The sequence below is a fragment of the Phascolarctos cinereus genome, unplaced genomic scaffold, assembly GCF_003287225.1.
Source record: "Phascolarctos cinereus isolate Bilbo 61053 unplaced genomic scaffold, phaCin_HiC Scaffold_2;HRSCAF=192, whole genome shotgun sequence".
Lineage (NCBI taxonomy): Eukaryota > Metazoa > Chordata > Mammalia > Diprotodontia > Phascolarctidae > Phascolarctos > Phascolarctos cinereus.
Window position 1 is genome coordinate 403587279 of NW_027555625.1, and position 25229 is coordinate 403612507.

General features: G+C 42.9%; 1 protein-coding gene across 1 annotated transcript in view; it reads right to left on the reverse strand.

The window, feature by feature from the left end:
- SLIT3 (slit guidance ligand 3) overlaps positions 1 to 25229 on the reverse strand; it is a 784753-nt gene that overhangs the window by 169009 nt on the left and 590515 nt on the right. Inside the window, 3 exon segments of the mRNA XM_020992330.2 lie at positions 1236 to 1377; positions 14836 to 14999; positions 20581 to 20652. Coding sequence (XP_020847989.1) covers positions 1236 to 1377; positions 14836 to 14999; positions 20581 to 20652 — 378 coding nt within the window.

Consider the following 25229-nt stretch of genomic DNA (forward strand, 5'->3'; position numbering starts at 1 on the left):
AATGGATGGCTAGTAGCTTGGTTGAGAAGAAGACTGGAGGACTTAGGAAGGGGTGGAACAGGAATTCGCTAGAGCATGAGGATTTGCTAGAGGAAGTAGGGAAACTTCTTATGGATAGGCAATAGGAGTTGTGAACGACCTGTAAAAGGTAATAGATAAAAGGTTCTACGCTGACAAGGGTCACTCCCTAGAAGGAGAGAAGAGAAAACGGATTGTCTTCTTTGGTGGGGGGGGAAGTGTCTGTAAGAAAGTTTTCAAGAGAAAAGAGAAGTTTAAGCTACATCAGGAGAAGAGGAAGAAGAAAATAAAGACTAAGGCTGAGGCATAATCAGTGATCTTATGGGACCAAGGAAGCTGAGGAGCAGGAGGAAAAGAGGAATAATTAAGGCAGGAACCAAAGATTACCAGCCCCTCTAATGAAAGATGGAAAACAGGATGGGTGGAGTCCAGGGGCTGCAGGCTGAAGAATGTTCGTCCTGGGTGTCTGAAGGAATTGTCAAACCTGGCTTGGACAGTCATCTGAGGGCAAACTTAGGAAATGAGGAAATCATTATTAAAAAGGTGAAGAACATCTAACAAAGATTTTGTGATTGATACTGACAATGCACTCAGACCAGAGTTTCACAGCGAGTAGTTTCTATGATATGGGGAGAATGCACCAAAGCCAGTTACACTGCCATACACACTTTTTCACAGGAAACTTAAAAATAGGCATATGCACATATAGACACAGTTGTCTCTGTGTATACATAAGTTCACACACACAGGTACATGAACTTTTAAAAATTTCTTTGCCAGGGCAGCTAGGTTGCACAATGGATAGAGCACTAGCCCTGGAGTCAGGATGACCTGAGTTCAAATCCAGTCCCAGACCAGATGCTTGACACTTACTAGCTGTGTGATCTTGGGCAAGTCACTTAACCCCAATTGCCTCACCCCCCCCCCAAAAAATTCTTTGCGTAAAGTACAGGAGTGGCAGAGGTTAAAATCTTACTTCAAATGAAATCAACAAGAGCTCAATCCTCCCCCTCTGTCAGAGAGGCGGCAGTAATGAATAGGCTGTAAGACCCATTAATGAGAAATAACAGAGATGATGGCAAAAACACTTCCCCATTGGCCCAGTCTATCAGCAGCTAACAGCCCCAATCTCCTGATGGCCCGTGGAGACAGCTCAGCAGAGATTTGACTGAGGAAGAGTTATCAGGACCGGAACGGCCATGAACACAGGAACTTACATTTCCACGATGCCCTCTGGCAAGTTGGCTGGGATTTCTGTCAAGCCTTTTCCTCGACAATCCACAATATTGTTGCTACAGGTACATGCAGATGGGCAGGATATCGAATTGACACTGCAGGATGGAGGCTCTGAGTGGGCACCTGTGGGGTCAAAGAAGGAAAAGCCAATAAACAAGAATCTGGGTCTTCCGGTTCTCACCCAGAGCTTCCCATCAAGGTGGCAACGGCTCGGATCACTTAGGCCCCAAAGAAGAACTGGGCAGTGAATTATCTGGATAATCATTGCCAATTTTCCGCTTCAGAGAACCTACAGAGTTACAGCTGCCACAGACTGTATATTCAGCAAGCGGGAGACGTTCTAGAGTTTGGCCCTGACCCCAGCCCCTTTCCACAGTGTTCCTTCTGCTTTGTTACTCCATTATCCTTCTGTTTCAGAGGAAAAGGGGGCCTTGGGGTTAAACTAGAATAAAAAGTCGTCCGTGGAATCTAAAGCCAACGTAATGAAACAGTGTTCATAGGCTGCCAAACATCTGGAGGACCAGTGAAGAGCTCACAATATCTTCATCAGTTAGTCTTGATGAGGCCAAACCTCTGCATAATTAGAAATATTTGGATGACAGGCTGGGTTTTCCAATTTCCATCTGGCTAGTTGGTGTTGGATGGAGAAACAACCGAAATTTAAGTGAATGTCAAGGTTAGATTCTAAGCACGAAAGTGCCTGGGCCACTTTTTAAGGCAGGAAGTCCTAGAACCAACTTACCCAAACTCTAGGAGGAGCAGGAGGAAAATAGACAATATTTTCCACAGTTTTCCCCTGATGTGCTTTCGTCATAGTTGAAATAAAACTGGACTACTCATCATCTCCTGAAGGTGGCCCACGCCGTCTCACTGCTACTCTCTTACACATACTCCTCTTTACACCTGAGACACCTTTCCTCTCCAATCCCCACTTCACTGACATTTTCATTGTTCGCCGGCTGTTTCATTTGTGTCTGATTCTTCATGACCCTATTTGGGGTTTTCTTGGCAAAGACACTCGAGTAGTGTGTCATTGCCTTCTCCAGCTCATTTTACAAATGAGGAAACTGAGGCAAACTGGGTTAATTGTCTTGCCAAGGGTCACACAGCTCGTAAAAGTCTGAGGCTGGATTTGAGTTCAGGTCTTCCTGACTTCAGGCCTGGTGCTCTATCTACTACCCATCCTTTAAGAATCAGTTCAAATGATACCTCCTCCATGAAGCCTCTCTTGGATCCTTGACTGGAAGTAATTTCTCCCTCATTTAATGTCTTACTTCTCTTCTTGCGCATTTATCAAATTCTAATGTATATCGTATTTATCAATTGTGCTGTCTCTCCCCTATCAGACTGCAGGATTGTTGAGGGTAGGGACAGAGTCTGTTTATTTCTTATTTATTTATCTGGCTCCCAGAACATATTTTGTTGTTGTTGCTGAATGAATAAATAAATTAAACATCAATGCCTTTTCTACTACCTGGAGGCTTTCTGACTCAACTGTCAACAGAGTTTACCCTCAGTGACATGAAAGGCATTTTGGAATCTCTTAGAATTTAGGTATGCCTTAATTCCAAGGGATAAAGAACAAAAAAACAAACCAACACATGAAATACAATAATTATAAACACTAAAGCCATCCCTCTGCTTTGTGTGCTTTAGTGGATATCAAGTTAGAACCAAAGCCAAGTGATAAAGCCCCACAAAAAGCTTATTTATAAAGCCAAATCTGGGAAACATTGGAAGCCCCTGAAGAAACTCAACATTCATAGAGCAGATAAAAATTCCAATTCCTCTCTCCATTTCTACCATCATATCCTTGTCCAAGAAGATCTTTCAGAAGTTTTCAAGAGATGTTTTTTTGTTCTCTTACTCAATTTTTTAATGTGAGCTAAAAATCTTAAAAACATAGTCAGTTTTCCAGTAACAAACTGCCTGTGAATTGGGAAATTTATGGCCTCCAAAGCAAACCAGACCCAAACCTGCTCTTCTCATCCCTGATTCCCCAGCAGGGCCTCACTACACCCCAGCCACATTTATCCACAGATGGTTTAGTTCAATTTCTTTTCAACCCCTACCTTGCTGAAGGAAGGATTTCAGGCAGGGAAAAACCCAGCCCAAGCCTATCGACCTCATGTTGGACAGTCTAGAACCTGTGACTAGAACCTCTCAGGCCACAGATTAAAGAGGAAATGTAGGAAAATTCTTCAAGGAAGGAAATATATATATAGATATATGTATACACACACACATACATATACAGACACACACACACATATACATACACATATATACACATACACACACACATATTTTGGTTTGCATTCAATTCACCAGAAAGACTCAGAAGCTTAAAGTGAGTCAGAGCTGCAGCTGGTTTGGAGCAGAGAGCCAAAGTGCCCAAAGCAGATCCTCAGTTGGACTCTTAAGAGAGAGCCTTTTACCACCCCTGTTGAAATCTCCTCATGCCAGAGTGTGTTCACTCTACAGATCCTTGGACTGAGGTCTGAAGCTTAATGTGGAATGCTTAATATGGCAGCAGGAGCCCTGCCTCAGCAAATGCCAACAGCAATTAGCATACGTACCCTGGGACAACATATAATAACCGCCACTCAGAGACCCCTATATGCTTCACCACCCCCCATCCACAGACATGTACAAATTATACACGTCTCCCACCATTATGAATTAACTTGTATATCTGCTGAGGAACTTGTGTGCATAGGGATGAGGACTTCAAAGTCATATAATACCTAGTTATACTGACCATCAGGAGAGCCTAGTAAGATATAATGGAAAAACTCTGTTGGAATGGAGAAATGACAAGGGACCATAAGAAGCTAGAATTGAGTCATTCTCCTAAAGATGGAAGAAATAGCAGACATATTTCCAAATGGGGATAGTTTACCAGTTTCTGAAAGAATCCTCCAGATAGTTACTTTTCCTGCTTCTTGGAAGTATCTTCTCCTTCCGCCATTTGGAGATTTTAAAAAGGAATATTGGGGGTAAATGGCTTCCATCCCATCAGCATGCATCAGAGAGATGCACCGTTCTTGGGCACAAATGTCAGGATTTTGAAATGCAGATGGCTCTACCAACAGAAACTGCCAGTGACTGGTCTTCTACATCAAGGGGTGAATTCTCCTGACAAAAGCAAAGGAGAATTGCAGCAAAACCCATGCCTCTTGTTTGAGAAATGTCATGAATTCCATAGAGAATTGGTGTCTGTGCACTTGAATTTCCATCAGTTCAAATAGACTGAAGCCGATGGTCATCTTTCTTTTGATCTGCCAATATTATTTGGATAGGATGTGTCAGAAAATGGGAGAAAGAGAGACAATGTGTGCTCAGGCTGATATTGGAGGCAGGAGGTGCTGAAATGGACTTAAAAAAAAAACAGGTCCTTCCAACTTTCCCCCTGCAGCTAATTCTCTGCAAAGTAAAATCGAATTGGTACTGAAGCCTCTCCTGGGGGTTGTTGTGTTTTTCCACAGAGTCCTAGTGGCTTTGTATATGTGAAAAGTACATTCCATGTTTCAAGCAGCACTGTCCAATATGAAGAAAAAAGCATTTTAAATCCAAAGATTTTGTTGCTATCTGCACCTTACATTAAAACAATGGTTTAAAAAAATATCTTCCCCCAGTATCTTGGGCTGCCATTAATTTGGTATTTGCATTCAATGAAGCTAGTCTCTACTTTCTTCAATAGGATACTTCAGGGTTAAGCCGGAGACCAAAAATTCTGCCCCTTTCAGTACTACAGGCCATGGACCTGCTTTTTGACAAGGCTTTTGTATTTGGAAACCACTGTGGTCATAAATGCCATGGTGGAAGGGAATTTCTGAGGGTATTTATTCTAATTCATTCCCAAGTATTTGGGAATATTATTGACAACATGGTAGATAAGTGGTATTCCTCCCTCTGCTTGAAGGGGGAGTCATGGAGAACTCTCGACTTCTGTAGTCTGTCCTTTCCAGACAGCTCTGTTAAGAAATTCTATACCTCTGTTTATGTGAAATGTGCTTTGCTGTAACTTCTATCCATTGGTTCAAATTCTGCCCTCTATAGCCATGCAAGATTTGCTATATCAGTCTCTCTCTCTCTCTCTCTCTCTCTCTCTCTCTCTCTCTCTCTCTCTCTCTCTCTCTCTCTCTCTCTCTCTTCTCTCTCTCTCTCTCTCTCTCTCTCTCAATATTTAAAGAATGGCTGTTGTCTCCCCTCCCCTTCTTACTCTTCTACAGTTCCTTTAACTGGTCCTCATATAGTTTGAATACTGCATTCTAAAATGTGATGTCCATCCCTGGGCTTGACACTATAGGTATGGTCTGACCAGGATTCAACACAAAAGGGCTACCATCTCCTTTATGCTGAAAACTATACAGTTATCCCTTCCACATCATGGGGTGTAGGGGTGTAGTGCCTCTGTGATCTGGAAAATTCATGTAAATTTTTTTGGCCCTCCCTTCGTACCAGAGAAGACAGTCTGAATTTTTTCTTTTTCTTTTATAGGGTGTTTACAGTACCTTATTGTAAAATTTGGGCTAAGTATTTGACCAGAGGCTCTGTGCTGTCTATGGACCTTCTCCTGGCATCTGAGGCTTCTGTAAAACTACTCCAAAATTCCCATTTAATTTCTTATTCCAAGCCATGATATATCGAAACTGCAATGGGGAAAGTCGAAATGTGGAAGGGATAACTGTACTTCTATTTTTATGGAATTAAGATCCTACTAGCTTTTTTTGGCTTTCATATCACCCTGCTGACTCCTACTAAGCTAATAGCCAATTAAAACCCTCTGGTCTTTTTTTTCACATAATGTACCTTCTAGCTATGTCTCCCTTCTCTTATATTTGTACAGTTGATTCTTTTGACCCAAGCACAGGTTTTTACATTTTTCCCTATTAGATTTCATCTTGTTAGTTTCAGCCCACTGATACAGCTTGAGATTTTTAACGTCATAATTGTGCGACCAGTGTATTAGATTATCCCTCTCCACTATGACAACGTGAAAAACAACTTTGAGATCTGTGTCATCTGCAAATTTCATTTTTACACCATCTCTGCCTTCATCCAAATCACTGGTAGATTTGAGGAGATTTTTCCCATTTGCTTTTTGCCTCAGGGAAGCTGACTTCTTTGGGGTCTCAGGAGCATATTTCAAATGGGTGGTCACCTCAACACTCAGAGGTATGCTTTAGTGCCCCTGTGATGACCCTGAGGACAGGCCACTTGGCTCATTCAAGTGAGGACATCTAATTTCATGGCAAGATAGGACTGCTTGAGCTAGATGTCCCCAGAAATGAGGGAGGGTTCTCCCCTCACCTTGAAGTTTCCCTCAGTGTGATGTGGTAGAAAATCAGTGGACCCAGAGTCTGGGAATCTGAGTTCAAATTCCAGCTCTACCACTTACTAGCTTGTCTACCCTCTTAGCGAGTCTCAATTTCCTCATCAGGAAAATAGGGGAAAAGATGAGCACTACCTAATTAATACATGTAAAGTACCTTGCATGCTTTCAAGCACTATTTAAATATGACCTATTAATAATAATGGTGAAATAAGATAATTATGTGAAATGCTTTATAATCATAAAATTGCTATATAAATGTGAGCAGAATGGGCTTGGGGAAATGAGTACCACTGGTTGGCCAGGTGCTATTGCTTATAGGTTGGGGTCAGGTGCTGACAGGGCAGGGGGTGGGGTGTCTGGAGGCTAAAGGGAAACTGCAGAATTCTGTGGAGCTCCCTCTGGGGACACCCCCCACTTCTGTGGTGAGGCCAGGAGTTCATGTCACCCCTTGATCTCTAACCCACCTCCCAACATCTTGGGCTCTGCCTAGTCATAGCTCCCACTCCTACCTGTGAGTGGCTGGAGGGAGAGAGGAAACTTCCAAGGAGGACAAAGAAGCAGTCTGTGGTTCTCTTCCAGGTGGTGACCCACCCCAGAGCTATGCTTCAAGGGGAAGTAGCAGAAGATCTGCCTTCCTCCCTGACGTGTTGCAGAGCCTCAGGGCAGACAAAGCATCAAAGTTCGGGAGCAAAGTTTTTTATCCAGAGAGAAAAAAAGAGATTCCCACACTCCTTTGGAGGAAAAGGGCAACACACAAGGAATAAGCTGCCTGGTCAGCCCATTCCACATGTGTATACAATTCCTCATCATCTCTCATTAATCCACTGTATCCTTGTGTGAACCAGCTTTGTAGGACTCTTCTTCCCCATCTCCCCCCACCCCCACTCAAAAGCTGCCCTCAATGAGAGCTGCAAATAACAGACATTAGTGTTGAGAGCACTTGTAATCTTTCTAAAGACTTCCTTTTGTACATCTCTGTGTGTCTACGAGAATCTATTCTTCAGTTCTTCATTTTTTAATGAGCACTAAGGTACCTGGTCTTGGGAGCTCTTTCCATGGATCTAAACACCACGCCTCCACCCCACCATGTCTAGAACCCTCTGGCCATTCCCATCCTTTTATTAGGAGAATGGAGTCAGGACATCTACATAGTACCTGCCATTCTGCCATGGGCTAAGTCCCCTAGCACCTCTGAATGCCTTTCTTGAATTCTGAAATCATATTAAAACATATAGAAAAGTGGGGCAAAACATTCTTTCTCCTGGAAACAACTATGCCTTTACTGGCCTCATGCTCAAACTGTAATAGCCCTGGCACAATATCCTAAGAACAGAGAACAGTCCAGGGAGAAGAGGCAGCTGGGGTTTTCCATGGGAACTGCCTTCTCCTGATAATCAGAGGGAATTGCTCCCAGGCCAAATGAGCATCTGAATTGCGGAAAGATGACAGGGGATGGTTTCCAGATCAAACCTCTCAATTTGGAAAGTCATTGTGGGCATCTCACTAGCTAGCGCCTCTGGTATGCTAACTCCATGACCTTGTTCTATTTTTCTCTACTTTGGCAATGAAGTAGACCCAGCTGTGGGGTGGGAAACCACCCCTTGCTAGGCTTCCACCTCATTTTGCACCCTGAAAAATGCGAAAAATAATCCAAACTAATCCTAAAGAGAGAGAGAGAGAGAGAGAGAGAGAGAGAGTGTGTGTGTGTGTGTGTGTGTGTGTGTGTGTGTGTGTGTGTGTGTGTGAGAGAGAGAGAGAACGAGAGAGAGAGAGCGAGAGAGAGCGCAAGAGCATGCATGCATGCTTTGAATAAAGCCAAAGAGAAATACATGCTCATCTAGTCTGTTGGAAATAAGGAATTTAAATCATAAAGTATGATCCAGAAGAGACCTTAGACCATAGACTGTTAGGATATAGGAGATGGAATGTAAGAGCTGGAGGGACCCTTAGGGAGTATCTTGTCATGATATAGGTGGGTGGTAGTTGGGATAGATTCTGGACCTGAGGTTAGTTAGATAGTACCTTAGATACTAACTAGTTGTGTGACCATGTGCAGGCACTGAACTTGTGTCTGCCTCAGTTTTCTCATTTATAAAATGGGGATAATTACATATACACACATATACATATAAGTTTATGTGTATTCACACAGACACAATGTATGTATGTGTATCTATATGTGTGTGTGTGTGTGTGTGTGTGTGTGTGTGTGTGTGTATGTACTTTGCAAACCTTAAAGTTCTATCTAAACGTAATATCCTCTTATTTTATATAAGAGGAAAATGGGGCCTAGAGAAATGAGTTTTCCAAAGACTTGAGGGTAGGCACCACTGCCATCTCACATGGATCTCAATGGACATAAGCACTTATATATACCCAGGGTTACACAGAGCCCTCAGCCCTCTCGTCTGGCACTGTCTGAGCAGGAAGGTGACCTCAGAGATCATTTGGCCCAACCCTTTCAATTCAGAGAGCAGGGAATTGAGAGCCACAGATGTGGTTAAATAACTTGTTTGAGTTCAGGTAATTAGTGGCTAACCTACCAAGCTGGAATCAGGAAGACCCGAGCTCCAATGAAGCCTCAGAGACTTACTACCTGTATGACCCTGGGCAAGTCACTTATCTCTGTTTGTCCCAGTTTCCTCATCTGTCAAATAAGCTGGAGAAGGAAATGGCAAACCACTCCAGTATCTTTGCCAAGAAAACTCCAAATGGGGTCCGAAGAGTCAGACAAGACTGAAACAATGACAACAATAACAAAGCTGGACTAGAACTCAAATCTCTTGGTTTGTAGAAAACTTTGAGTCTGAGTTTATAGATGGCAGAGTCGAGAGCAAATACCCCAAACTGCTCTTTTCTTTGCTTTAGGATTGAAAATGTCCTTAGCATCCCAAAGGACAGGAGGAGTAGGCGGCACTGAACAGTCTAGACACTGGCTGGGTGTCTAAGCTCTGTGTGACTCAGGGCTGCAGAGTCATCGAATGTCAGAGCTGGAAAGGCCCTTGGATTATTGTTTAATGGTCCCATCTTTTCACTTTGCAGACCAGGATGACTGAACTCTTTTGTTGCATTATAACTCACTTTCTTTATTTCCTCATTTTCAAACCTCATGCTGCAGTGTGCCCACAGTGGAGAAATCTATAGGACCCATGCATGTACAGAAATAAATTAATTCCTGTTTTCAAATTAAGCATCCCCATTGGCCTCTGGCCTTTCAAAAGCCGACAACAGATTGCAATGACAATGGCGCGGGAGCAATTATGGAAAGAATATAAATGAATATGATTTAAATGCCAGAGGCATTATAAGTTTGGAAATGGCTAAATAAACCTAATAATCTCTTTCTTGTGATGTCCAATTATAGCACATTAATTAAAATCTACCAAGGAGGCTGTGCCTAGTCAAGGTTCACCTTCTTAATTCTTTTTAGCCTTAGTATCTGGTCTCAGAAAAAAAAAATTGAATAAAACACACACAAGGACATTGCCTATTCTATTTTTATCAATCAATCAATCAACAGGTATTTACTGAGTACCTAGTATGTGCTAGGTCCAGGGCTAGGGGATGTAAAAAATTATATGATAAACCCCTTTTCACAAAGAATTTAGATTAAGTAAGGGAGACAAGATAAGACAAATACATACAAAAAAAGGGAATCAAAAATGTAAGGTGGTTTTTGATAATTGCCAAAAGTGATCATAGCCTCATGGATTTAGAGTCAGAAGTAACTTTAGGCCATCTAGCTTAACCTCCTAATTTTATAGATGAGTAAATGTCACCCTCCTATCCCCAACCCCAGATCAAATGACTGGCCCAAAATAATCTAGCAGATCTGAGATATGAACTCAGGTTATTTGATTTAAAAATCCGGCATTCTTTCCACTGCTTACATTGATAATAAGTGTTTTAAGAATCTAGAGGAGGGAAAGAACGTGGAATTTTAAAGCTAAGAGGTACCTTAGAGATAATTTAGTTCAATCTTCTCATTTATGTCTAAGGAATCAAAGATGCTGAAGGTAGAAGTGACCTAAGCAGAGCCTGGCCAAGAACTCGGAAGTCTTGACTTTAGATTTTTAAACTATGACTGTGGGGAAAAAAGGTGGGGATTCTCCTGTAATAAAGTGCTCAGGAAACCTAATATACAGTCCCCATTTACTTCCTTTAGGTAGTTTTCTACCACAATCATTTAGGATAGAGTAAAGGAAGAAACTGTAGGTCAAATAATATTGGAGTTAGTCACCAAGGCATCATCTACTTCCATGTACCTTTGACAGGAGAAGCCCCCTCCTCCATGGTAGGATTTGGTCCTTCCAAAGGGCAGAACCTTCCAAGGTTCCTTCCAGGTCTAGGGTTTTACATTTCATTTTTAACTAAGAAAAATTAAGAAGGAGTTTCCTTTAACTTTATCTGAAGGAAGCCAAACATGGAGAGTGGGGAGGATGGGGAGGGAATATCTGGACAACTGCAAAAACTCCTTTAAAAAAGAAGAGTCTGAGACAACCTTTCTACCAACCCCCAATCACCTCCCCTGAGTACATAAAATAAGTACCTTTAAATGGCAGGCTGCATTTGTCAGGGGGACTGGAATTAAAGTGAAGTGCTCTGTGAGCAAATTTCTAGCTTGACTAGAGATAAGAAACTCACATTCTGGGCTTCTGAGAAGAGGTCAGTCACCAACCAGACTGCTGGATTGAATTCAAAGAGATAACAAGAACATAGAGACAGGAGGGCCCTGGCCCACTGAGCAAGATAAAGCTTTCTCCCTATCTGCTGAGTAATGTGTGAGGTGAATTTCTCATTACCATGTAAGGGCTCAGGGTGGTTTATTCTGCTGCAGTGATGAGGGTTCCAGGGACAAAACTGCACTCCTGGGATGGCTTAATTGACTCTCCCAGCTCCCATCCCCTTGGCCTATCAGATGCCCCTGACAGAAGAAAATGAACTTTCCCAGAGAAGTTCTGTTCTCACTTTTCCAAAAGGAAATCTTCTCCAGTGAAATGTTAGTGGAGCTGTAATAACATGCAGCTTTTGTGGCTCTGAAGGTTTAAAAAAAAATCCCACAAACCTAAACCCTCAGCCTCTGGTGGTCCATTACCATTAAGGCCGATAATGCTGTCTTCACCCAGTCTACCATAGCTGCCAGTCACTTTGACCTCTACTCAGAGCTGGCATTAGATTTTTAACACAGTTGTGTCATGGCCTGGGTCTCCTATTTTCACTTGCATGCACATTCTTCACCTTTTTATGCCAGTCCATTTCCATCACCCCTAAAAGGCACTGAGAGAATTGTAAATCTCTGGTGTGTACAGAAGTACCAAGATGTCACACTGCTAATTTAGAATCCCTGAGATGGTTCTGCAGGTGACAAAGTGGGTATTGCTTAAATGTGGACTGCGGCTGAGAAAAGGTAGGATTAATACCCTCCTGGCATCTGGGGTCTAAGAACTTAATTCTCATGTGCTAAGTGTCACCTGGCTTCGTTATCAAGGGGCTATATGGAGAAGCTCATGAGTTGGTAAGGTTAATTACTATGAGTAAGGAAGGTAGTTGTAAAGCTTGTATCTAGACATCGTCATCATACCAAGACATCTGCAAAAGGAGGAACGCTCATGTTGGAGACTTAAGAGAGCTTGCTTCTCATTCTGGTCTGGGGACTCTCACTACAGTCTTTTGCCTGTGACCTGGGTGGCAATGACATAGTATGTTCTGACAGAAAACCTGAGACAGCACGGTGTTCATCTGACTGTGCTGTATTAAATTTGGCACACTACCATAATGATGTGTTTTAACATTCTCTCTAATTAGTTTTTCTCACTAGCCCTTGTATGGTTTCTGCACTGTATAATTATTTCTTTCACTGGCACTTATGTAGATATTGTACCCTTTGCCTAATAATTACTGTAATTATAGTGACTATATCTGAATTTGATGCCTGTGTGATAAAAAGGTTTTATTATATGTATTTGATGGGTAGTTATTTCTAAGTGGGTGTGGGAATTACTAGTGTATACAGGAATTTATTTAGGTGTTGCTATGAGAAATGCTAAAATCTCTTTAGAGATTAGACATTTGATGAAGCTGAAGGCACTTAAAAAGCAATTAGAACAAAGATTGTTGCTTTGTTTTGTTTTTGTCTAGACCTGTGAGTTCATTGGGAGGGATTCTTGGTGGGGGAAATTCTCTCCACTGATGCAAGGCTCTTTCTCAAGAGGGCCTGGTACTTAGTAGGCACTTAATAAATTCTTATTGATTGATTAATTATCTATAAGTGGTAGTCTTAGAGAGTGACCTGGAGGTACTGAGAGGTTAACTGCTTTGTCCATGGTCAGATAGCAAGTCATAAGCTGGACTTGAACCCAGGACTTCTTGGCTCTAAGGCTGACCCTCTCTCTACTATGGTCCACTGTTTCTCTGATCCTAAGAAAAGTAGAATTAATTCTAAGTAACGCAATAATCCCTATGTTTCTTTGTATATTATGCATGGATCTACACTGAGCTTGCAAAGAACAGATAATATTCCTGCTTAAAAAAGGCACTTTGTAAACCTAAAAGAACTATATAAACGTGGCTGCAGCTATTCTAATGACCGTCATCATCATTACTACTACTCTCAGTACCTAGTGCAAAAGCAGTGATGACATCGTAAGAGGGTAGTTTCTTATTTAGGTAACAATTGATTCCATTAATGGATAAACTCCTTGGTTTTGCTTTTCTGTCTCTCACCTGACTTATTCATGTGGCTAACTCTGTTACTCCCTTTGCCTGGTCTTAGCACCAAGACACTAGAGACTGTTAGAGACAGCTAAACCAGAGGGCAGCTATTTCCACAGCTGGATTAACTGGAAAGTCTACATTATCTCACTATTGAATGTTCTGGCTTTCAGAAGGGACCTGGAGGACCTTTGCCATTAGGAATAGAAGCTGCTTGTGTGGAAGTAGCAGATGTCAGCAATGAGTTGAAAAACAAAAAAACACGAGAATCCTTTTTTTTTTTTTAAAGCCACCTACTTCCAGAAAGTCTTCTCCATTTGACCCAGAACCACCTACCGTTTCCATACATTCAAGCAATTTTCAATCATGGATCTAGATAGTGATTCATTACTTATATATCCTAGGTAATTTTTGCATTTGTTTTATTTAATGTATCCATATAGAGCTGCTGGGTTCATCTTGTCTACCCACCACAGTAGAAATTCCTAGTTAATTGGAACAACTCTAATAAACTTTGTGAAACCCACTGTGCCATCTCTGTCTTGGGGATGCTTCATAAATTCCTCCAATGGCATAAGTGATCTCTGATCTCATTGAAATGGGCATACTCTTTCCAGTGACATAGGGCACTAACCCACCATTTAGTGACTACCCATGCTGTGTGATTCTTGTCCACATTCTTTTGTAAGTTTTCCACAGGGATCAGTTCTAAAATTAATAAATAATGGGGTGTGATCAAAGGTCAAGGCAAATTCCTCAGTTTCCATTACCAAACAATGAACTTCCTTCTTGTCCCCAAAAGTACAATCTTTACACAACACAGTTCTCAAAATTTGTAATGGAACTGATGCAATATTTTTTTAAGACTGGACCTATAATTACATTGGCATAGGAACCCCTCCAGTGGGGAAACTCCCTTTACCAATACCCATTTGCAACTGCTGTGGAATTAGTTTATGGTTCTAGAGAGTTGTTTGGGACATGGAGATTGTCCCCTATCCAGGGTCATGCTGCGAGGATGTGTCAGAAACAGCAGCTAAGTGGTGTAGTGGATAAAACTCTGAACTTGGAGTCAGGAAGATCTAAGTTCAAATCTGTCCTCAGACACTTTCTAGCTGTGTGACCCTGGGCAAGTCATTCAACCATAAAATGAGTAGAATAGCAGGGTTGTTATGAGGATCAAATTAGATAATATTTGTAAGAAGCTCTTAGTACAACAGTGCCTGGAGCATAAGCAGGCACTATATAGGTGGAGAAGGAAATGGCAAACCATTTCATATCTTTTCCAAGAAAAGTCCAAATAGGGTCAGGAAGAGCCAGGCATGACTGAAACAACTGAACAACAAAAATGCAACTGCTTATTCCTTTCTCTTCCTTTCCCCTTCTCTAATTTTATACAAGATTTCTACACAGCGCTATTACAATTTTCTCCATGTCTGTGTTTGTCTAATTCTAATGTGATGGCTGAGGGAGATAGTGAGAAATCATGGGAGAGGAGGAAAGGGGAAGAGAGAAGATAGTCCCCTCACCTGTGCACACATAGTCTTTCTTCTGAACATCAGCTACACTGAAGCCCCTCAGGTGCACGGGAGCCATGCAAAGGGTGAACTGGCCAATGGATCGCCTCTGCCGTAGCCAATCAGAGAGCCAGGCCAGGCTGCAGTCACAGTACAGGTGATTGGAGTGGAGTCGCCTGCAGAGAAGGCAAGGGAGAGAAACACATAGTTGTAGCCAGGATGGAATAGGGGGAGGGGGCCCTCAAATTGCCCTCCTGGCCAAGTCTCCAGAGTCAAGCTTTGAGTTGAATAGGGCACATCTAAGGGAAATGCACAGAACCCACTGTCCCGAATCCAGGTGGTTAGAATCTCTGTGGCACCTTCTCCCATTACCATGATGTAGTTAATTTATGAGCCTGGAAAATCTGACAAGCAGGGAGAAAACATTTCCCTCTCTGCTGTTAAATCATTATGCCCTTGGTATAGAAATGGAAAAAAGCTCTGGAGGACCAGATGCTGGGCTAGGACCTCTTCCATTCTTCTCCCACCTTTTTTTCCCCCTAAATGCCTTTTAAAGCATCTGAATTTGGCACAGATTGCTTGGCATTCTTGGGATCACAACACAACTTTCTCATCAGAGAACTGGGCCATATAAGACAAGAAAAGGGCAAAAAGGAATGTTCTTTTTATTGAAGTATTCCTTCTTCATCCTTGCATTTTTAAAAGGTATTATCAAAATGAGATTCTAATTTATACAGAGGCTCCTATTAACCCACTACCACACACACACACACACACACACACCCACACCCTCCTTCTCAAATTCAAAGGCACCTGGAGTTTTTCCTTTACCGCTTGTCTTAAGATTTCTCTACAGACTGCAGCCTATAACCTTTACCATTCACCCATCTAGTTCCTGGGACTTGGGATCATTTTGCTGTGTCTGTGGGGATGGGAGGTAGGAGTAGGGTGGGGTGAATGCCACCCCTTCCCAGTAAGGGAGGAAGGGAGAAGGATGATATGTGTCAGGCTTAAAGCAAGGCCACGTCTAGTCGAGTGACTTATATCTCCACTAATTGGAGGCAAAGCACGAGGCATCTGTAAAAGTTTTTAAAGTTTCCACCATAGGGCTTTTCTTTTCACTAGAGTGAGAAGGAACTGAGGAGAAATCTCAGATTTCTACGGGTCATTCCAAATGTCTCTGGGTTACTAAAAGCAGCATTCTAATGGTGGCAGGTGAGTCTCGTTCACGTCAGCTAATCAAAAGTGCAGGCTCTCGATCCAAGTTTCCAACGTCCAACCCTGGAAATGTTAATCAATTAAAGGTATCTCAAGACTTTTAATTAACCCACGAGCCAAGCCTGTTAAGCAAAGCTAAAGCCGTTGCCTGAAGGACTCCAGACAAGCCTGTCTGAAACAGGGCTGGCTGAAGGGCTTTCCAACATACTTCACTGACATCAAGTTCAACAATGTTGCCTGAGTGCAGTAGACTTCCACTAATGTGCCGGTAGAGACATATGTGCAAGCTGTAATGATGTATACACATATACACACACAGAGCCCTTGTCAACTTCAATCCTAGGGAGAGCCCTCTCTATCCACAGCTCAGGCTCATGCAGAGACCAAGTGGCCCCTCCCCAACAGAGCCAAATTCTTATCCTACTGCTCCAGACTGGGCTGGAGAAGAGTTCTGGGACCACAGCTCTGTCTGGGGGTTTTGGAACCAGCTCTCAATGCCTGTGGCCCTTCCTTTTGCCACACTAACATACTTAGAATAATACATTATGTGCATTATAATTATCCGTGTATATCTCATTCTCCCTAAATTCCATGAGGCTGAGAACAGTTTCTTATCTAATCTTCGTATCTTCTCCCACCCCTTGCACCAAACACAGTACTCAGAATATAATAGGCATTTAATCGCTGCTTGTTACATTTTATTTGAGAGCTTGGTGTACGGAGGGAAAGGATGGCTTTAGTGATATGATGGTGGAGTTGAAGTTAGTATTCAGGTGCCTCTCACAAATCTATATATCCAGACCCAGTATCTCTCCTGAGCTCAGTCCCATCATCAGCAACTGCCTAGTAGACTTTTCAAACTAGACATCCCCCAAACATCTCAAATTTAATATGTCTAAAATAGAACTCATTATCTTTCCTCCCTTTACTGGATTTCCCTATTTCTGTCAGGGGCACCATCATCCTCTCCCCCAGGATCATAACCAGGGTGTCATCCTCATCTTCTCCTTTTCAAATTGTCCCCATCCACCCTTGAGAGCAGGAACTGTTTCATTTTTGGCTTTGTACCCTTAGTGCCTAAAAACAGTGTCTGGCACATAGAAGGAGCTTAATAAATGCTTGTTAAAATGAGATTCTATTTGTAAACTGCTCAGCACAGTGGCTGGCACACAGTAGACACTTATAAATGCTTCTGCCCTTCCCTCCCCTTTCCCCTTGTTGATTGATTGATTCTGAAATCAACATTCTTGATGGGATGAGAAGGAATGAGATATTTTTCATTAATTGAACACCTTCACATCAATATTGAAACAAAGGGATGTTCCTTTTCTCTTCTCTTAGAGTCTAGTTAAAAAGTCTATTTGCACAAGCTCAAATTCTTTAGCCCAAGACATACTGATGACTGCTCTACTGTCAACTAGGCTGGAAGCTACATGGGATCTGGAGCCATCAGCAGTTATGGAAAACAATCAGAGTGAAACCTCACTCACAAATAAGTCATCAGCAACAACAAGGAAGTGCTGGACAGGCTTCAGCTAGACTTGGGGGCTGAGGCATTCCTTTCTGCTTTAGCAACCCAAAGACCTATTCATCAGAGTTCCATTTGGATTTGTAAAGGCGATTGTCACTCACCATGGAGGGGCCGCAGGAGATTCACCATTTCAGAAATGAACACTGAGCCGAATGATGAGCATAAATAAAGTCATTTGAGAAAGGAATAACAACAAAAAATGGAAAGAGGGGGATCGATGCAGGCTAATTCTTGTCAGTTCTAATCAAGGGTAAGAGATCGATGCAATAACAAAAGAAGGTTTATCCAGATTCTTACTGAGCTGATTAATTTAGAGAATGGAAAAAAGTGTCTAGAGTTCTACAACTGTATTCATCCTTCTCTCCACCCCCCCTTTGGAAGACCCCTGTCCCACTGGGCATTTTCTTTCAATTGTTACATATTTATTTATCACCACCAGCCTGCCCTATGAGCCTTCCTCTATCCCCCACCCCCCCACACTACTTTTTAAAGGCTTATAAAGAATTTTCTACTTTTTTTCAGTTTAATTTCCAACCCCCCCTTTTTTTAGACAAAAAATGCTTGTCACTTTCCTATGCAATGGAACTCTGTTTTATATAAAATAAATACACGCACACAAATCAAATCAACATATTGGTCAACCCTGAAAAGATATGCCTCATTCCATATCTACTGTCCACCGCCTCTTTATCAAAAGGCACCATCTTGATACTTTTAGAGGGGATCCTGAGCCTCCCAAAATGACATTAAGAGCCAGCAATGAAGGTTCTGGCTAAAGAACTGGGGTAGTGGGTGGAGTTAATTTCTTCCTTTATGAACTTGACCTGTCAGAGCTAATGGGGGAGCCCGACCTGACTGATTATTCCAAGCTGCCCTGAGTAATCTAGTTTGGAAGCTAGGAGGCACCAGCAAAAAATAGCTTTAATATTAAAGTTAAATGATCATGAAACCTGACCCTAGATATTGCCAGGAATGTTTCTAATAATCCTGAACTAAGGTTGAGTGTGTGTGTGTGTGTGCGTGTGTGTGTGTGTGTGTGTGTGCGTGTGTAATTATTTTAATAGCTTTAAATAATTTCTGTGAAAAGTAACGACAGGGGTGATAATAGGGGTAGATGTACTGGCTCCCAAGGATCTGGCATCGAGGAAAGAGTCAGACAGAATAGAGCTGGGTCTCCCATTCTTTGGCTCTGTTCAGTGGGCGTGTGTTACGCTTTTGATGGTCCTTCTGGTATGGATGAAACAGATGGATGGTAAAAAGAAGAAGTAAACCATTTCCATCCAGCCCCAGACTCCTCTCCTCACATGTCCCTATTCCTTGTTGTTTTTCTTTATTTATACACTGAACGGTAGAGGTGGCTGACTAGTGCGTATTGCTGTACGACCATTAGCTGACTGCCGCGGTGCCCTCAATACTGATGAAACCACCTTTAGAGAACATAAGGTGAATGAATACAAATGCCAATTTATAAAGGTACCTTTTAGCCACAGATTCAAAATTAAATTTCCAGCAAATCCTTTTAGAGAGGGGTCAGTGTTCATTTTCTATAAAATGTGGTTCTCTGAATTCAATATAAAAGCTTCCCTTTATAAATCCTATTTATGACTTCCTTCCCTTCTCCTCCTCACCCCCCTCCTTCTGCTCCATCTCTCCCCCCCTTAATTACAGAGAAAGGGGGTGGGATTAGTCAGTGTACGCCTCCAGGGAGAGATATACAAAGCCATCTCTGAAATTAAACTAAAGAAAAAAATGGCCGTAGACAGGCAGCTCCAGGAATGGGCAAGATTGATTGATTGATCTGAAATCACCAGATGAGTATTCTGGAATATCAGGGGGGATGACAGCAGCCACAAACACAAAGGTTTCCTCAAAACAATGTACCAAACAACTCTGCCCCCCCCCCCCAAAAGAAAACAGCCCTGGCTTCTATTAATGCTACTCCTTAAAGGACAACAAAGGAGAGGAAGTATAAATCACTGATTATCAGCCCACAGGAATCAGCCTGCCAATTTCTGCAGGTGAGAGTCATTTTTCTTCTATTCAAGTCGCTTGTCTGGGGAGATATACACTCCATCCCGCAGCAGCCCCAGCTTCCTTCTCCAAGACACAGACTGCCTTCTTCATTCACTATTTTTAGGATTTGCTTTAGCCCTTGGAGTCGTCCCAATGAGCTTCTCTTTAAACCTTCATCTCTTCCATCCTCCACACATTTAAAGGGGGAAGGAAAAGAATATACATGCAGGAATTCATGTTTTATTTTGCCAATTACATTGTTACATGAGTGGCTGTGGGAAGAGTTTGGGAAGCTAATCTGGGAACTGGGCCAATCTGTAAAATCGTTGACTTGCAGAATGGAATCTCATCTCTCTGGCTTGCTCCTCTTCAGTTAGGTGGCAGGGGGATGGACCACTTGGCTTCAATGAGGCCCCCCGGGGATTTCTCAAATCTCCATGGGCTCATATTCAGCTTAGCTCAGGTTGATTCACTGAGCAATTATTAATGCCTACTGTATGCCAGATGTTAGAGATAAAAAGACAGAAATGAAACCATCTCTGTCCTCAAGGGGCTTGCATTCTCCTTGAAACAACAGTTTGGCTGCTTCGGGCTTTTGCTCAGATTTCTGGGTAAAAGGTTCAATGTTCTACTGTACTGTGGCTAAAGCCCGTTGCCACACAGCTCAATTCTACCCGCTACCAAGACCCCAGAGAAGTTCCATTTCTGCCAACCAGCATGGTCAGCCTTCTAAAAGGGCCTTAAAAACTAAATGTGCTGGGGGAAATTTCCCATTTTATTGAGGAGTTCACTGCTCCCTTGGTCGGCACAGAGACTGAAGCCCTGAGGACAAAGCCTGGGTCCACTCAGAGCATTTAAAGGAAGAGCAGTAACTACAAGAAGGTGCCAGGTGACACCGTCCGAGGTTCCCGGAGGCTCAGCATGGGGAGGCCTGCAGTACCCACGACGGGGCAGGATAGGCAGAGGAGGGGAGCACGCGGGAGGTAAATACTCACAGGGTGCGGATCTTCGGCATGTGATTGAAGCTGGTGACTGGGATACGGCTGATGTTATTGTTGTTGAGAGTTCTGTCGAGACAGAAGAGGAGGAACAAAATGTCACGAGGCGATCGATGGATCTGTGCTGGCGGGCAGAGGGCTGTTTACACGAGGCAATGTCGTGGGGACAGGGGAAGATTACGAGAGCACCCATAAATCGGCAGCCTATGATTATCGAGGGGATGGGCTGGGCAGCCGCACTTACTGGCCTACCGGTGACAGCAGAACTAGGAATGGCGAGGCTGGCTCTAACACAGCCAATCCAATCTGGGTAGCCTCGCCACTCGACAACCAAAAATGGAGAGGAGTGGGGCAGCCAGGTGGCGCAGCAGATAGAGCACCGGCCCTGAAGTCAGGAGGACCCGAGTTCAAATCCGGTCTCAGACCAAACACTTGACACTTATTAGCTGTGTGACCCTGGGCAAGTCACTTAACCCCAAATGCCAAAAAAAAAAATGCAGAGGAGTGCCCATCAAATCCTTCACTTCCCCAGGTGGACAAACCCTGTCTTCCTCTCAGCACCTCCAGATTCCTTCTGAATACTACAACACTCTGTTGGTCTCTTTCTCTATAATTTTATAATGAATCACTGATCTAACTCAAATGCCACCTCTTCCATGCAGCCTTCCCTGATCCCCCATTCATTAACAACTCTCTCCTTGGATCTCAAGGAATGCTAGATAACCCAGTGCTTATAGAACAATAGCAAACTTTAAAACAAAAAAAAAAAGACTGGATCTTCCTGTCTTGCCCAGGTTGGAAATACCGTGTCCGTTGACAAGCCTGACTCCACTGATGATCTTCACAGAAGTTCTGACCTGGCCCCCTGTTCCCAGGGATGGGGGAGTGGGGCTCAGGCTCAGCCTCAGCTGTGATGTAGTGACCGCAGGTGCTTGCCACCAGTAACAATAATAAGTTTTTAACATTATTTTTTTAAAGGAAGCTAGGGAGATATAAAAGAGTTTGCAACCACTGTGTAAGCAGTAGGGGGTTGTTATGAGCACAGATACCTAGAATACATAACATTATAGGATGAATATACTAGAGATTATAGGATTATAAGTTTAGAGCTGGAAGGGACCTTAGAGCCATTGAGTCCAATTTCTGCATTTTATAGATTGGGGAATTGAGACTGAGGAAATTGCCCAGAGTCACACAGGTACCAGGTGTCTGAGGCAGAATTTGAACTCGGGCCTTAGCTCAGTGGAAAAATGTCCATCCTTATAAATCCTGAGCCTAGATGGATGGACCTCTTAGGACAAACCCTCAGCTTCTAGCAGGTGAACTGTAATCCTTAGTCCCACTCCCTAAAAGAGGAGATCCCAGGCAGTTTGCTCTGAGTCAAGGGAGCTGATTAATATTTTCTTCTATAAACAAACTGGCTGTGTGAGTTGTCTAGGGCAGGCTGCCCTCATCTGTACTGCTCCTAATTACATCGATGACTCCTTGACAGATTAGAAGCTGTAAAGTTCATCAAAGATTCCATGGGAAATGGAAATTAATAAAAGAGACAAAAGCAAAAACCCTCTGAGGGGCAGGGTCAAGTGAGGGAGGATTGGATTGTTTGGATATGGGAATGAGGAATCCATTTCTGCCGTCCTCATCCTTGGAGATGACAGCTCTGAGACTAACAGTGTACCCCACCCCCACCCCCAGCCCCTGCCCAGTTTCATGGCTTTTTAAGCCACAAGATGAAGAGGAATTTGAAAATAAGGATGTGGGTGTAGCTTTTTGACAGAATTTCTTCTTTGTTTACTCTCAGCAGTGCTATTTACCACGTAACCTTGGGTGCAAGTGACAACTTTGATACCCAAACATAAAAACAAACCTCTGTGTGTGTATGTGTGTGTGTGTGTGTGTGTGTGTGTGTGTGTGTGTCGGGGTTGGGGGGGAGTTGGATTGGAAGGTCTCTAAGGCATCGTCCAACTTTACAATCCTGTCACTCTATATTGTCCTCCATTACTCCACAGTTTACTAGGGACCCCATTATCCTTTTTCACCTCGCTCCTCCCTACACTAGCACCTCTCTGCATGTCCCTCCACCATTTTTCTAGTAGTAGGAAAGTGTCCTCTCCCTGGAGGTTTCCCTTGCTTCAGCAAAGGAGGGCTATTTTTACCTTCTGCCCTCAGAGAACTGGCCTTCTGAGACACCAGGCTTGGCCACATCACAAAGCCCGTCATTCGTGCCCTACTGGTTTGGGTTTGCTGGTGGCACCAGCTGAGCCTTGGCTGAAGCCTCAGAGGAGAATGCTTGGGACATCCCTCTTCCTTCATCTTCAGATCTAGGCACAGTTTTGCTTAAGGGCTATAAGGACAGGGAAAAACCCTTCTTTTCCAGATGTTGGGAGGGAAATGTTACCAGTGGTATGGTATGAATGCCAAGAGACTGTCAAACGGCCTGGTGTTCTACATGTGTAAATTGTCTATCCCTACACAGACAGTCTGTCCCCCACCCCACTGAAATATAAGCAGAGGCTTTTCTGTAACTGACCTAATCCATAATCTTCTGATGGGCTTACGTCCCTCTCCTACAACCAAGCCAAAGCAGGTTTCCGAACAAAATCCTTTCTGGTTATTGCTGGAGCCCTACCGCCTAAGCCATCCTCAAACAGGAACCTGGTTGGCTCTCAAGGAATGAGAGAAGTGGCAGTTTGGTGTTTCACATTTACCCAGCCAGAAGTGGAAAGGGCTGAGCCCCATGGGTTAGTGAAAGAGGTATATACTGGGACACTCAGCAGAGCAAGATTTAAGGGTCACCCTGAGGCAGAACATTAAGAACAAGGATGCCTCGATAACTCACAACTTGTCTTTTTCAATTCTTTCTTTGGTTCACCATCTACCTTACCTCACTCATTCCTGCCACTTCTCAAGCCCTTTCAACACGAGAGCTGCATAGCCCGAGTCTAATTTCGTAACCCTGGTACAGGGGGACCGATCAAAGGAGCTCCCTCATTTCCCAGATTCTATGCAATTAGTCAGGGAATTCCCTTCATCCTGTGATTTTGAATTCTCCGATCAATTTAATGAATTAACTCAGAGGTCAACCTTCGTGTGGGACTTCTGTGCAGGGAGCTGATCAAAAGGGTTCCTTGATTGCCGCCCTTCCCCCACTTATAGATTTTGGCTCCATGCGGTTTTTCTTTTTGCCTCATATGGAGATACTGGGCACACAGGCCTTCTCAAACCAGTGGAGTGGTAAAGGAGGTCCCCTGGTTTGGCCACCTCAGTCCCCTGATCTATCTCCATTAGACTTTTACTTGTGGGGTCACGTCAAAGCTGTCGCATGCATCAAACCCTCGTTTTTCTTAAGGCCAGGATTACAAAAGCAATCCTTTCAGTCACTAAGCAGCAGCTGATGAAAGTCTTTACAAAGTTTTAAAATCAATTAAACATCACGTTAAAAATGTTAAATAACTAACTTTTAAAGTATGTTTTTATGAATTTGTAACATTTATATTTCTCTTTTAACTTTATAAAACAGTATTTTGTTTTTCACTAATTATACATAAAGACAATTTTTAGCATCCATTTTTATAAGACTTTGAGTTCCAAATTTTTCTCCTTCCCCTCTTCCTAAAATGGTAAGCAATTTGGTATAGGTTATATATGCAGTATTTATATTTCTGAAGTTACTAAAGCTTAAAACTGAACTAAGACTTCTGGGACGCCTCGATCTATGCATTTGTATTTATTAATTTTACATTCGTGTTGTATGTGTACATTTGTTTCTCTTATTATAATATAATGATTATTTTTTTCTCTGCACTTTTTCTCCATTGCCTAGTACAGTAATGCCTGATATGTGGAAGTCACTTAATACATGCTTCTTTGTTGACTGATGTGAATCCTGGCCTTGCCACTTAGTACTTTCATGAGCCTGGAAAGATTGCTTCATCTCTCTGGCCCTTAGTTTCTTCATCTGTAAAACGAAGAAGCTGAACTAGACTTTTAACATCCTTTCCAGCTTCCCCATCAGTTTGGGAATTCCCCAAAGACAGATGACCGTGTTTTTTATTTTCTTCTTTTTAGCGCAGAGCCCTTACCAAAGGACATCCACAACAATAACACCGGTAGCGTCTCACGCAGTGCCTTGCCTAATAAACGTGTGTTGTGTTGAACCAAACTGACTGACTGCCAGATGCTCACTAGAATAGCTTCTTTGCCTCATAAATGCAAAGACCTACAGGCCCTTTAAATAATAGAGACCTTCTCCTCCCACCCCTCACCCCCCACCTCCCGTCTTCCCTCCTTCCATTTGCAGTGACAGCATTTACCAAACAACCCAGGGAGATCTCCAGCAAATGGCCAGGCCCTAATTTGGCTGCATGTATGGTACAATTAAACACTGGGCTTCAACTGTAACTACAGCAGACAGCAACACTGCACAGATGACTTATTAATGTATTATTATATTGATATTTAAATGTGGGCTATAATGAGAGCTATAAAGCATTTACGATAACAGCAATTACTCCAGAACCAAAATGGCTAAACACTGTATTCAGACTTTGATGATCTGGCACCTGGGCCCGTTTAACTCAGAACCACCAGCATTTTGTGGTGGGGGCTTATGAGGTGGGGCCACAATGAAGCTCTCAAGTTTTCAC